The sequence below is a fragment of the Salmo salar genome, chromosome 06 (genome assembly GCF_965601325.2).
Source record: "Salmo salar chromosome 06, fSalSal1, whole genome shotgun sequence".
NCBI lineage: Eukaryota > Metazoa > Chordata > Actinopteri > Salmoniformes > Salmonidae > Salmo > Salmo salar.
In genome coordinates this window covers 63,399,452-63,415,436 of record NC_138296.1, presented here as the reverse complement: position 1 = coordinate 63,415,436, position 15,985 = coordinate 63,399,452, and the positions used below count along the sequence as shown (strand labels likewise).

At 39.5% G+C, this 15,985-nt stretch overlaps 1 protein-coding gene across 1 annotated transcript; it reads right to left on the bottom strand.

The window, feature by feature from the left end:
* Window positions 1-3,907: 3,907 nt before the first annotated feature.
* Window positions 3,908-15,219, bottom strand: cd2l6 (Cell division cycle 2-like protein kinase 6; the record flags this gene model as incomplete). The annotated part of the gene is given in 2 exon segments (NM_001146586.1): window positions 3,908-4,258; window positions 14,973-15,219. Coding segments are annotated over 2 exon segments (225 nt in total). The 3' UTR covers window positions 3,908-4,161.
* Between the last annotated feature and the right edge of the window lie 766 nt (window positions 15,220-15,985).

The window sequence follows — 15,985 nt, the reverse complement described above, 5'->3', positions numbered from 1 at the left end:
TAATAGGCCTACACATCAACATACACTGAGTGCACAAAACATTAGCTCTTTCCATGACATAGACTGACCGGGTGAATGTTGATCCCCTATTGATGTCACCTGTTAAGTCCACTTCAAATCAGTGTAGATTAAGGGGAGGAGACAGGCAAAAGAAGGATATTTAAGCCTCTAGAGTCTAGACAATTGAGACATGGATTGTGTATGTGTGCCATTCAGAGGGTGAACAGGCAAGACAAAAGATTTAAGTGCCTTTGAGCGGGGTATGGTAGTAGGTGCCAGGCACTCTGGTTTGAGAGTGTCAAGAACTGCAACACTGCTGGGTCTTTCATGCTCAACAGTTTCCCATGTGTATCAAGAATGGTCCACCACCCAAAGGACATCCAGCCAACTTGACACAACTGTGGGAAGCATTGGAGTGAACATGGGCCAGCATCCCTGTGGAATGCTTTCGATGCCTTGTAGAGTCCATGCCCCGAAGAATTGAGGCTGTTCTGAGGGGAAAAGGGGGGGTGCAACTCAATATTATGGTGTTCCTAATGTTTTGTACACTCAGTGCATATGCTATTGCATGTCATCTGGTTTCATGAGGAAACATTACCCATTACATTATGCAAAAGCTTGAATAATAATAAATAAATTAATTCCAATGATTGCGCAATTTCAAAAAGGTACTGTACATTCACTTCTGAAAATGTATTACACATAATGATTTTTCCACAACTTCTGAAGGGACATACCAACATGGAAAAAGCTAAAAAGATCCTCAAGCCATTTGAATGCACAAAACCAATAACACATGGCAGCAAAACCTCCCTCAGTCAGTTGTGAGTGTGGCATGCCAAACATTAAACTCTAGCACAGTTTGCACAACAAAATGGGGGTTGCAGTGGTGGTGACACAAAGAGTCCATTGTTCTGTTGAAGCGAAGTTGGTCTGAGAGACTTTGAGCAAAATCCATTTCTGGTGGCTCTTAACTTCAGCAGGCGCCCCTCGGGGTGTTAGGATGTGATGATGGGAGACTGCTGTTGTACTGCTCATCTAATAATAATAATAATAATAATATTTGGTGGGTGCATTTATTTGTCCTATTTCCCACTTGTACAAGATGTTTTCAGTGTATTTTGAATACTTACAGACAATGCGATTAATCACAATAAAAAAGTGCACTAACATTTTAGAACTGATTTACTCTCACTGCGCTAATTTGAACATAGTGCATTTTTAAATACAAATAAATGCTCCCATGCATTTGAACCCAGGTCTGTTTGGTATTTGAAATAATGTATTTGGAATACTTTCAAATAGGCCTACTTCCAATAGAAGCAGTTGATTCGGGCCATATTATTTAAAAATAGTTGAATACAAAGAAAGTATTTAATGAAAATATGTTTTTAAATAACAAACAGGCTTGTATTTGAACCCAGGTCTGCAGCTTTCCTCCTGAGGGTGTCCACAGGGTCTGGGTCAATCCCATAGCAATACCAAAAAGAAAAGGTAAGAGATTGAAATTCATGAATTGAACTAACTATGGGCAATTTTCCAGGGACGTGTTTGCATTTCAACAGCATTACAAGTTATGAGGGCAAGCCAGCCAGTGGTGACACAGGGCTGACTAATCCATCAGTTTATAGTACAATGAATAAGCATCAGAGACCACATGAAGGAAAAATTGCACGCTGGCCAGAACTCTGTGCCATCTGACAATTCAGTCTCCTGTAGCACAAACTAGAGGACGGCGCCAGGAGAGAGAGCAGCAGAGCAGTAATACAGTCAGAGCAGTAACCTGACACCGACTAACAGTGTGCAGCTACACACGGTCATAGGCCAGGATGATAGGATCCACTGTGGAGAGAGACTGGGAAAGGTGTGCTATGCAAACAGAACAGGCTAAACACGCTAGCTAGATGCCCAGTACTGGGTCAGATCACCAACACAACACACCAATATTTTCATTCAGAACAATTTAGTAACATTCCTTGCCAGAATTTCCGTCTAATGGTTCAAAAAACAAAGCAATGCTGCCATAGTAGAATTTGAGCTGAGACTTTTTTTTTGAATGAAAGCTTCATGTTCTGTTATAATTATCATAATTACCATAGATATTCTATTCAATTACTATTGTAATTCCTAATTCTATGATCGTTACTCTGCATAGCTACATCTGAAAGCAGAGTGGGTGAACCATAGAATCAGGAATTAGAATACTAGAATGGTATTGAACCTTCTTATGATGAAAGGTCAGCCATTTTGGTCAGGGAGTTGGTCAACCATGGTTTGCCAGTGCTGTGATAAGATAGTGTAAAATAATGAATTTTATGAATTTATCTGCACTGTATGTTTGTTAGCTAGCTAGCTAGGCAGACAGTTTTAAGGAATGATTACATTAATTTCTCAAATTAATTGCCAACATTCCATTCATATCACACTTACTCTTATGTTCCTACATAAGTAAAAGCCGGATTATGCCTCTACTGCCATTCATTCCAATTAGACTGGTTTTGATTTTTTCCTGACAAATATGGCTGCCATTTTCAGCCCATTCTAAAACGCTGAGGTTTTATGATCTACCGCCAGGCCATCAGACTGCTGAACAGCTAACCCTAGCTCTCCCTACACAGACCTGTACCTTTGAGACTATTTTCACGCTAGAGACGATCTGCATTTCAGAGACTATTCACACTGACTCTCCACACATCCAACCCTTACAGACAATCACAAACGCAACCCATAACCCCACACACAACAACCCATAACCACTCAAACACACCCCAAGTCAACGCAGCTGCTCTACTATACACACAATATGCACTATATTTGTAAATACAACACATTCATTATCTATTATCTTATTGTGTACATATCAGGCTAATACTATGCATATTACCTCTTCTATTACAAAAATTGTATATTTGATTTGACTCTAATTATTGATAATTGTACTGCAATGTTGAGGGAACTAGCACACAAGCATTTCGCTGCACCTTTTATACCTGCTGTAAACTGTGTACGTGATTTGAATTTAGACTTCTTATTTACCATACTGTACCTCCAAGAGCTGTGCAAATTTGGAGATAGCTTTGAAATTCACTATTCCGTTGACAGTCTATCGACCACTAACAATGTGTTCAAGACCCCCGCCCCCACTCCAAAAACAGTTTTTTCTTTAAGATTAGCCAGCCAAACAATAACGCACACATTCTTTCTACTCTCACGGTTTGCAGCCAATCATCACCCACTGAGTAAGCTTGACTGTATTGTGGGTAGAAACACAGTAGGTTTGTCACCACAACAAGTAGTGTAACCATCATACAACATTCTGATATTGTGTGGATCATGTAGCACATACCTAGAGAGGTTGGTATGTGGAACTTACATAACAAATCCCAGTCAGCTCCCCTAGCCTGGTACGAACCATCCTGATCTCACGAGCTTACATTCTACTACGCTACACAGACACATCGCATCCGTGTAGCGAAACAGAATGTAGGGAAAGGAAAGGGAAGATACCTAGTCAGTTGTACAACTGAATGCGTTCAACTAAACATGTCTCTTCCGCATTTAACTCAATCCCCTCTGAATCAGAGGTGCGAGGGGCTGCCTTAAAAATCGACAAGCTCACGAAATCAAGACCGTTGGTATGAGGCTACAGCTCCTGTGTTCTTGGACTGCTTCTGCTTTGCACTGGGTTAGGAATAACCTGCAGAGCAAGTGAAAAATGTAAGCGACCACTGAGTGTAAGCAAAGAGGAGCTGAGTGGACACTGGCGTCTTCACAAGGGCACTCGTTTGTGTGTGTTTCTCTCTTTGCACCAAAGGCAAATATTGTATTGTTTATAACACATTGGAGGCCTGAACACTATACAGTAGATGTGTGGGAGCCATAAAATGTGCAGACCTTTATTTATTTTATATATTCTTTATGCCATTAGGAACACTGCGCAACTCTGGGGCTATTACAATCCCAGAAGCACATCAGTACAGGAATACACTCCACAGACAAAGTAGAACAGTTCTTAGGTTTCTACTCTTTAATATAGCACCAGCTAAAGGGTTAAAGTCAAGAAAATGGCACGGTGTAGCGACTACACATAGTATCTTATTGTAGGAGAAAACACAGGAGAATGGAAAACAACATTGTCCTTTCTCCTACAAAACAGCGCCTTTAAGCAATATATTAACTTACAGCAATTTCCCTGCAAGCAGACATGGATATTCCAGTTCCTTCAATTTGCTTCAGTGCGTACTCCTTCTCATCTTTCCTGCAGAGAAACAGACAAATAAAAAAAATAGGACATCACAATCCAGCTTTATTGCTTTGGCAATGTAACACAGGGACAAATCCCTTGTTCTTGAGCATAGACAGATTAATAAAATACTGCATCAGGTATTGAAGGTTGTGTGTTTATGAGCGAGAGTCAGAAAGGACAGGGGATATGGAAATGATGGAGACGGACTGCTCGACGTGTTCTTATGGAACAGTAGAATCCCTGCCATTAGCAATATCCTCTTGCTGAAGACAGCTCTTCCCTCGCCACAGGCATGCTCTGTTGTTGTTGAGTGCAGCCTCTCATCATTATCTAACCACCCTGCATTTCACCCCCCCAATGCAAACACACGCTCTGGCTTCAACCATAGCCTACATACAGAATTCATAGCACACACAGTGCAGAATCAGAATGATCAAAGACAAATAGGATTTTATTTAATAAATGCAGTGTCAGGAAAAATCAGAGGGATTTTTTCTTGACATTGTATTCTGAGGGTATTCCTATGCCCTTGTAAAAACTTGTTGGTGGTGGGAAAAGGCATTGATGAGATGTGCCTGCCAATGAAGAAATGTGAGACATATTGTGGTATGCACACATACAGCACACTACGATGCAGGGGACAATTGATTATCTGAGATAAGCAGTATCCTCGTAGTAGGGGAACATTTATTAAGCCAATATTGACTCTTCAGAAAATATTATTGAGCCTAATTCAAACATGTTAGATTGCAGAAAATGGTTTTGGTGAAAAGGTGAAAAACTTTGGATAATGAAGACCAAATGTTGTACTACAAATCCATAGTGAGTTGATTCATGTTTTTTTTTATCAAACATGACATCACCAACTTGCCTGATGCACAGTAAACAACACTGTAATCATGAACAACACAGTGGATTGTCTAGTCATAGAAAATGATAATGCACAACAAGAATACAAACATGAGTTGGTGTTTTCTTTTGCTATTTTCCACCACATAATACGAATGGTGAATAAAGGATGCTTCCCTACCGAAACAGTTCAGAAGAGTTTGTGCATATATTATGATGACATTTTGTGATGTTTTTGTTCGTTTTGGACTTCGGTAAGGGTTTTTTTCGACTGTTGGGCACACATTTCTTTCCTCAAGGCTAGCGGAAGTTCGGGAGCCGAATTCTACGCCCCTTCGTTCGTGATTGGTCAACTGCAGGGATTCTTCAATATTCTTTGTTGTCATTCAACGAGAGACGACTCATTTTCATGCACATTTTTTCATTGAAAATACAGCGCCAAACATCTTAGTTACTGTAGGTGTAAAATTGCGCCACCAAGATCGCCTCGGCAAAAACTTCAAAATTAATGATAGATTTCTTGAGTTATCTTAAATTACTTCTGACTATTTTGAGGAAGTGAACTGGCTACATCATCTCAAATAGGAAAAACTATTGACGTTTTTTTCTGGTCTTTTGAGTATGCGAGCACACTCGTTTGGTTCGCTAGCCGCCAGCCGAACTGAAGCATGCTGACGCCTTAAGGCTGTCACACACAGTCCACAGGCTACCTTTAGACCCCCACAAAAGCCTACATGGCCACAATCCTGATTCATGTTCCTAAATTCACATATATGCGGACTCCCTCTTCTCGAATATCCATACTGTATACTACATACTTAATGAGCATATACTACAAACTATTTTTTTATTTAGCTAGGCAAGTCAGTTAAGAACAAATTCTTATTTACAAATGACGGCCTACCCCGGCCAAATCCGGTCCACGCTGGACCAATTATGCACCGTCCTATGGGACTCCCAATCACGGCCGGATGTGAAGCAGCCTGGATTCGAAACAGGGACTGCAGTGACACCTCCTGCACTTAGATGCAGTGCCTTAGACCGCTGCGCCACTCAGGAGCCCACTATATACTATTAGTTCATTTTAGTATACTGTAAACTAGGTATTCCCAAACTGGGGTACGCGCAATGCCGTCAGGGATACGCCAAATAATATTTTATTTCCCCCCCCCTTCACATTTTCAAACAGTCCATTATATTTTACAACAGGGCAATACATTTGGGTGAGGTTTTTTTCTCACCTGAGTAGCCTCGTTTCACTGCCCAAAATAAAATTAAACCATCTAGTGTTCAGCAAAATAACAACACAAATGTCAAATAATTAACATCCAATCATATTAACCGTTACACTCTCAGGGGAATTCCAATAACAGTCCGTATGTAGCCAAACGTAGCTACTGCTCTTGTTGGTATCTGCGCAAAAGCCATGACAGGGAAACATAGTGGAGTGGTAACGCGCGTGCAAGCAGTTGCTCCCGACGCCACTTGGGTACACTGCAGCATCCACCGAGAGGCTCTGGCTGCCAAGGGAATGCCTGACAGCTTGAAAGACGTTTTGGACACTACAGTTAAAATGGTTAACTTTGTTAAAGCAAGGCCCCTGAACTCTCGTGCATTTTCTGCACTATTCAATAATATGGGCAGCGACCATGTAAAGTATTAACGCCTGTTTTTGAATTGAGACCATCATTTTTCACTTGTCTGACCGCTTACATGATGATGAGTTTCTCACACAACTGGACTATCTGGGTGATGTTTTTTCTCGCCTGAATGATCTGAATCTAGAATTACAGGGACTCTCCGCAACTATATTCAGTGTGCGGTACAAAATTGAGGCTATGATTAAGAAGTTGGAGCTCTTCTCTGTCTGCATTAACAAAAACACACAGGACTTTCCATCATTGTATGATTTTTTATGTGCAAATGAACTCAAGCTTATGGACAATGTCAAATGTGATATAGCGAAGCACCTGAGTGAGTTGGGTGCGCAATTACGCAGGTACTTTCCCGAAACGGATGACACAAACAACTGGATTCGATATCCCTTTCATGCCCTGCCTCCAGTCCACTTACCGATATCTGAACAAGAGAGCCTCATTGAAATTGCAACAAGCGGTTCTGTGAAAATTGAGTTTAAATCAGAAGCCAATGCCAGATTTCTGGATTGGGCTGCGCTCAGAGTATCCTGCCTTGGCAAATCACGCTGTTAAGACACTGATGCCCTTTGCAACCACGTACCTATGTGAGAGTGGATTCTCGGCCATCACTAGCTTGAAAACGAAATACAGGCACAATCTGTGTGTGTAAAATGATTTAAGACAGACTCTCTCTAATACAACCCAACATTGCAGAGTTATGTGCATCCTTTCAAGCACATCCTTCTCATTAACCTGTGGTGAGTTATTTACAATTTCCGATGAACAAATAAGGTTTTATATGTAAGATGGTTAAATAAAGAGCAAAATTATTTATTATTATTATATTATTTGTGCCCTGGTTCTATAAGAGCTCTTTGTCACTTCCCACGAGCCGGGTTGTGACAAAAACGCACACTCATTCTTATGTTTAATAAATGTATCGTAGTGTGTGTGTGGCAGGCTTACAATGACTATAAAAAAAGTTTGGGAACCACTGGTGTAAACGAACGGTATCCTTTCAGTTGAGCGTACTAGCGCTTCACCTGTCTACCGGAAGTCGATGCTGTTGCTATGCAACCTCTTGCTTTTTATTATTATTTTTTTGGTTTTATTATTATTATGAACAAAACAAATACAAAAACAGAAAATCACAAACAAGAGTATATAAACCTAACAGACAGGGGTATTACATATCGAGATACATTTTCCATTTGTCAAAAAGTTTTATGCTAAGTATTGCTTTTTTGTTTTTACACTTACTGATCATTTTCAAAATAATAATAATTAAAACAATGTTTTGTTCTCTGCCCACTTCATTTTATGGATATAGAATCTGCCATGAAAAATAAAGAAAGGAACAATGAAAGTTAAATGAAAGTCCATATCATTTGGATCAAAATAAAACAATATCAGAGTCTTTCAAATTAACATTAATAGTAGTTTCATTTAAAATAAAATCTTCTGACATAAGAACAGTCCCAATCTGTGTATGATAAAGGTCTTTGAGTTTGTATGAGTTTGTATGATACTTCTTTCACCTTATTAGATATACAATATTTGCCAGACAACAACAAGACTTTGTTGCAGTTCACTTGTCCTAGGGCTGCATTCCAGTATATTCTAGCAGATGGAATAGTAACATCTTGACAGAGTTCTTATATACATGTTATTACATTTATAGTATAAAAATGTAAATTCCTTCTAGCAGTATTGAGGCTACAAAATCCTCAACAGTGGCACTTGCGTATTGTTATATTCTCCTAAAAGAAGAATAGCACCTTTAGGGACAACTATTTGAAACTCCTCAGGAGTGAATGTAACATTTGTGTTCTTATGAATTCTGGATAATCATATAGTTGTCCATCATTATCCAATAATTGTTTAACCCAGATAACGCTGTTGTCAAACCAGTTCTGAAAAAAACTCTTGTTTTTGTATTTTATATGTCTTTATTATTCCAGATTGTATATCTATGTGGGGAAAATTGTTTGTACATGAGGTTCCAAGTTAGAAGTACTTGTACTTAATAGGGATCTTTACCCACATCAAAGTTGCATTTGAGTAGAATTCCTGTCCACAAATCTGTTGAAATATTAAATTAGGGATTATATTCCAAATGAAATCCTTATTTCTTAAATAGTTTAGTATCCATTTGATCGTAAAGACTGTAATAGAGGTATTAAAATCCAGAGCATTCAACCCTCCCTCACTTTGGGTGGTACATATTACAGCTTTTCTTAAATAATTAGGTTTATTCCTCCATATGATGTTAAATAATTTAGTATCAACCATTTTAGTTACTGACAGAGGAACATCCAAGGCAAGGGAGGTATACAGTAATCTGGACAGACCTTCAGATTTTGACAAAAGTACACATCCAGATAAAGAAAGATCTCTTAAGAGCCAGGAGTTAAATCTCTTTCCATTTTTTTCTACAATAGGAGAGAAATTTAAGTTGTCCCTTTCTTTCTGATCTTTGCTAACTTTAATACCAAGATATGTGATCACATCGTTACATACTGAGTTTAAGTCACATCTTTTCAACACAAATAATTCACATTTCCTAATATTCAGAGATAAACCAGATACATTTGAGAAGGCATTAATACCCTTAATAGCTTTCCTGACTTCATTATGATCTTTTTTTTTTAAATGGTGGTGTTGTCAGCCAATTGTGAACATTCTCTCTTTATCTTGTATCTGAGTACTCCTACAACAATCCTTACTGATATGAAGTGCCATAACTTGTGTGACCAATACAAATAAGAAAGGAGAAATTGGGCATCCTTGTTTAATTCCACGTCGAATGTCAAATCTCTGAAGTTCCATGGATAATTTCACAGAGCTGTTACTATTATTGTAAAGTGTCTTAATTACTGTTCACCTTGAAAATATTGACCAAAACCCAAAAATCGAAGAGTCTCAAAAATAAAAAAAATAATGTTAAACTGTATCAAAAGCCTTGTAAAAGTCTACAAATAAAATAAAGCTATATTCCATGTGTTCATTGTAGTCTATCAATTCCAAAACGAGTTGAATATTATTACATATATGTCAGCCCTTCAAAAAAAAACAGACTGGGTATCATAAATTATTTGGTCAATAACTTTAAGTCTTTCTGCAAAGATGAATGCAAGTAGCTTTCCATCATTGTTCATTAATGTGATTGGTCTCCAATTTTCAAACATCATTGGAACTTTGTTTGGTTTGGGGATTACAGAAATGAGGCCTTGTGTCATAGATACAGGCAGGACCCCTAAATCAATTGCCTCCTTAAACATTAAATATAAAAATTCAACAATATCCTCCTGGAAAGATTTATAGAATTAACTAATAAAGCCATCATTCCCTGGAGATTTGTTCTCTTTTTACGTGCTGATACATTTTTTTATTTCATTAATATAAATACATTCATCACAAGACTTTTGGAAGTCTTCATCTATGAATTTTGCATAGTTTTTGACAGAGTCTAGAAAGGCAGATATGTCACTAGTAGGACAGACATTACTGGTGTAAAGATTACCATAGAATTCTGAAACATGTTTTGGAATATCTTTGGAGTTTTCATTTTCGATCTATATTAAGCTTATGAATAGAGGTATATTCAGAATTTTTGTATTTTTAGTTTTTTTCTTCACTTTCCTCTAACCATCTCTTTCTTGATTTTACAAATGCACCTTTTGCTCTCTCTTCATATATTTGGTCCATTTCTAAAGAAAAAAATTGTAAATAAAATAACTGACCCTTTCCTTCTTCATCAAGGTCCTCTATAGGGATTAGATAAAGTATTTCCTTAACAAGTTTCTCTTCCCTCAATTTTTTAAGTTCAGCAATTTCTTTACCTCGCTTCATGACAGTTTGTCTTATTTCATACTTCATTAATCCCAATATTTCCCATAAGGCTTAAATAGTTGGGCTTTCCTCCAATTTTCTTGTACAATATTTTTGGCATCCATCTTGAAATGATCATCTTCCAACAGTCTACTATTGAGTTTCCAATAACTCCGATTCGGTTTAACTTCAGATCCATTAATATATAAAGATAAGAATATAACTTTACGATCAGTAAGAATGTATGGTTCAATGGATACCTTGACTACATTGTTATCTAATGAATTAGAAACCAACCAGAAGTAAATTCTTGACTGTCTGGACATGTCCTTGTTACTCCAAGTGAAGAACTTTTTATCAGCATATTTAGATCTCCAAATATCGAATAATCCAAGACTAATACATAGATTAAACTCAGGAATAATAATGCTGGATCTGTTAGGAGGGGCATATCTGTCAATCATTAGATACAGAATTAAAACCTCCACCTGAGATAAAAGGTGTATTTCAGGATATCAAAGTTAACTCTAATCTATTATTCAGTGACGTTGCAGGCTAGCTCAGTGCTGCCCCCTCTCATCAAGTTGAAGGCCGACCGATGTACTGCAGGCTGCCATTAGCAACTAATTATCCTTATAACTGTCTGTGTGAGATTTTAAAGTAAATCGGTTCAAGGACAAACACCTAGTGAAATAAAATAAATTACTTGTACCATGATTGTGATTTAAAAAAAGTAATGGATCCACAAATATTAACCACGAAGATTGCCATTTCCCCATTCATTATAATGGAGGATCCTGTTTTCTGGAAACAATGCCTGCAGTACCACCATCGGCCTTCAACTTGAAATCCTCAATGCGAGGGGGCAGTCGTTCTCCCCTGGGCTAGGCCTATTAGTCTGGCTAACACCTAACTCGAAGTCCTTCTGACATCAGTGTGTCACAGCTCTCCATCGCTGTGATTCACGTAAGTTGTGTCAGCCAGGCCTACTGCACCACCCCTGAAAGCATGCGTCACTGAAAAATCAGCAACAACAACGCTATGTTTCAGTTTGACAGAGACACTATCCAGAATATTGATTAACTAAATAGAAAAGTCCCATTATCTATCAATATTAGTAAGCCTACAAATGGCATAAATGAATACACAATATGTCCAAAAAATATCAGCTGTTTTTCTCAGGCTACTTGAACGACAGATGACGCTATCTGTAAGAAAAAGCAGGGGGGGGGGGGGGGGGGGGTTGCGGGAAATGAGAGGAACGGAACACCAGCATGCAACCGAATTCGATTACAGTGCATTTCCACATAACATGATAATTTGGATAGCCACGCTAACTTCGCCCTCATGTGGGTGCTAGCAAGCAGGCAAGGTAGTGCTAAGTATCAACAGCCAATCCAGTAGGGGCTGGAAGTTATAGTGAGCTTCAATTGGTCAAGTGTTGCGATATTGCAGAGTATTTGCATAAAGTTCAGCTTTCCTCAACTTTGATCCTGCCCTGTTTACGCTCCCTCACCCATACTTGCATTGTCCACATTCCGTGAAAATAAACAAAGCAATAAAATAAACGGCCCTTTTTCAGGACCCGGTCTTTCAAAGATAATAAGTAAAAATCAAAATAACTTCACAGATCTTCATTGTAAAGGGTTTAAACACTGTTTCCCATGCTTGTACAATGAACCATAAACAATTAATGAACATGCACCTGTGGAACGGTCGTTAAGACACTAACAGCTTACAGACGGTAGGCAATTAAGGTTACAGTTATGAAAACTTAGGACACTAAAGAGGCCTTTCTACTGACTCTGAAAAACACCAAAAGAAAGATGCCCAGGGTCCTTGCTCATCTGCGTGAACGTGCCTTAGGCATACTGCAAGGAGGCATGAGGACTGCAGATGTCGCCAGGGCAATACATTGAAATGTCCGTACTGTGAGACGCCTAAGACAGTGCTACAGGGAGATAGGGCGGACAGCTGATCGTCCTCGCAGCGGCAGACCACGTGTAACAACACCTGCACAGGATCGGTACATCCGAACATCACACCTGCGGGACAGGTACAGGATGGCAACAACAACTGCCCAAGTTACACCAGGAACACACAATCCCTCCATCAGTGCTCAGACTGTCCGCAATAGGCTGAGAGAGGGCTTGTAGGCCTGTTTTAAGGCAGGTCCTCACCAGTCATCACCGGCAACAACTTCGCCTATGGGCACAAACCCACCGTTGCTGGACCAGACAGGACTGACAAAAAGTGCTCTTCACTCAAGAAGTGCTCTTCACTGACGAGTCGCGGTTTTGTCTTACCAGGGGTGATGGTTAGAATCGCGTTTATCGTTGAAGGAATGAGCGTTACACCGAGGCCTGTACTCTGGAGCAGGATCGATTTGGAGGTGGAGGGTCTGTCATGGTCTAGGGCGGTGTGTCACCGCATCATCGGACTGAGCTTGTTGTCATTGCAGGCAATCTCAACACTGTACGTTACAGGGAAGACATCCTCCTCCCTCATGTGGTACCCTTCCTGCAGGCTCATCCTGACATGACCCTCCAGCATGACAATGCCACCAGCCATACTGCTCATTCTGTGCGTGATTTCCTGCAAGACAGGAATGTCAGTGTTCTGCCATGGCCAGCGAAGAGCTTGGATCTTAATCCCATTGAGCACGTCTGGGACCTGTTGGATCGGAGGGTGAGGGCTAGGGCCATTCCCCCCAGGAATGTCTAGGAACTTGCAGGTGCCTTGGTGGAAGAGTGGGGTAACATCTCACAGCAAGAACTGGCAAATCTGGTGCACTCCACGAGGAGGAGATGCACTGCAGTACTTAATGCAGCTGGTGGGCGCACCAGATATGACTGTTACTTTTGATTTTGACCCCTCCTTTGTTCAGGGACACATTATTTAATTTCTGTTAGTCACATGTCTGTGTAACTTGTTCGGTTTATGGTCTCAGTTGTTGAATCTTATGTTCATACAAATATTTACATATGTTAAGTTTGCTGAAAATAAATGTAGTTGACAGTGAGAGGACATTTATTTTTTTGCTGAGTTTACGACTTGTGCCAGAAGGCCCTATGCCAAATTACCAGTCGAACCTATATAGAAAAAAACACCCTCAACTGTGCACTGGCATTTACATTTTGCAAATGATTTATTGTTTCTTACAGATAGTGTATATTCTGCTACTATGGACAAAAGTTCCATATTACACTGACTTCCCTAAAGGAGGGATCATTTTTTTGTCATCATAAGCCTATAATGTCTTCCCTGTGGCTCAGTTGGTAGAGCATGGTGTTTGCAACGCCAGCATGGTGTGTGCAATGCCAGGGTTGTGGGTTCGATTCCCACGGGGGGCCAGTCCAAAAAAATAAATAATAATAAATGAATGAAATGTATGCATTCACTACTGTAAGTCGCTCTGGATAAGAGCGTCTGCTAAATGACTAAAATGTGAATGTAATTATGGGCTATAAGGCCACTAGCCCAATCAGATAGACATATAGGAACTCATTGCACTGATCAATCAATACTGGGAGGTGATATACTGGATTACGTCCAGTATTGATTGATCAGTGCAGATGAGTTCCTATGTCCTATATGCATATCTGATTGGCCTAATAGTCCTGTATAGGCTAATGATAGTGTTATATAGTGATCTACTCCCCCTCAAAACCGAAATAGCATAGCCTACATTTCCACTTTCCCTCCAATCTGGGGAGGTCTATGCTCCAGGCATATCATGAGATTGGTACCCAAATGAGAATCAAACACAGCAAAAATCACTTGCTTGTGCAGGAAAAACACATTTCGATGTATTTTAAAATTATCCCACAGAAATGTTGGCGCCTTTGCAAAGTAAATAGCCAATAAGGAACAGCAACAGCAAACATTTACAAAATGATTCATTGTGTGATTTGAGTATTTTATCCATATTAGAAAACAATAATAATAAAGTATTAGCCAAATACTTATATTCTAATCATTGCTGTGACACTTGTTTTATTTGTATTCCAGCACCAAAAGGAGTTAAGCGTTGCCTCGAGTTCGACTGTGTCAGTGCTCTTGAGAGATCTTGGCAATAATATGATGATTATTTTAAGCAGCAAAAACTTAGCCAAGTTGACCAAGATCATAGTTTACACGATTCTACTGGCGATATTCGGCTTATATAAATAACTAAATTTGAAAGTACTCTGGGTTCCCATGAACAGGGTGTCAAATAAACATCATCACTGTGTTGTTTTGGGGGAGGACCGTTGCGAGTGAGTGCGTACATGAAAACAAAAACACAGACACTGGCAGAGCTCAGGGAGGTTCAAATGTGGTCTCTGTCCAACGTGCAAAGAGATATAGTCTTCATAAGGCTTTCTGCAATCAGTTTATTGAGTAAACAATAACGTTCAGAATCTTACCCGTCTTTGCGCTTAGCTTTATAAACGTGCCCGTATGTGCCTCGACCCACTTTGCAACCTTCATATTCGAATAGATCTTCTACCTTCTCTCGTTCGGCCGCGAGCTTTGTTTTGAAGTCGTAATCCATTTTAACCCATAAATATTTCTTAAATTACAATAAAATAAAATATTAATTATTACATGCATTAATTAAATAATCTGGTCGTTTTATTCCCCCACCATTTCCTTGTTTGGGATTTTGGTCTACTCCGTTTAATGTTCACTGGCTCGTTGACGTTTCTAATTGGCACGCAGGGCTTTCTGGGGAAGGTAGTTTACAAAAACGTCAGTTTGAGTTATCAACATGGAAGTAAAAGGTCCGTGAAACTACAGTCCGCATTTTGCGTTACAGTTTTTATTTAACCTTTATTTAACTAGGCAAGTCAGTTAAGAACAAATTCTTATTTTACAATGACGGCCAAACATTCCCCTAACCCGGACGACACTGGGCTAATTGTGCGCCGCCCTATGGGAATCCCAATAACGGCCGGTTGTGATACAGCCCAGGATGGAACCAGGGTCTGTAGTGACGCCTCTAGCACTGAGATGCAGTGCCTTAGAGCGCTGCGCCACTCGGGAGACTTAAAGTGCAGTTACTGCACTTGCATACTCATGAACATTCAAAAATAATGGGGGAGATCAGTTGTAACATTTCGTGTTTTATATACTACTCAAATTAACAAACGTGTCAGTTACTCTTTTGTAGTTTGACCCAACATGTGCAGGTCTCCAATACGTTTTTGAATAGAAATAATCAAGTGAGGTTTTTCTCAAGTAGCCTCAACTAGAGGAAAAGTCTACTATACTATCCCCCATTTGACATCTATTGCCTTGTGCTGTTACATGAGAGAGGTACATGTAGCAAATCGGCATAACCATCATTTTGTAATATGTTTGGAGATTAGCAATGTACACACTTTCGTCATGCTGACAGTTGACTCAGCCAATCGCCACTTAATGAAAAGGACCCGCC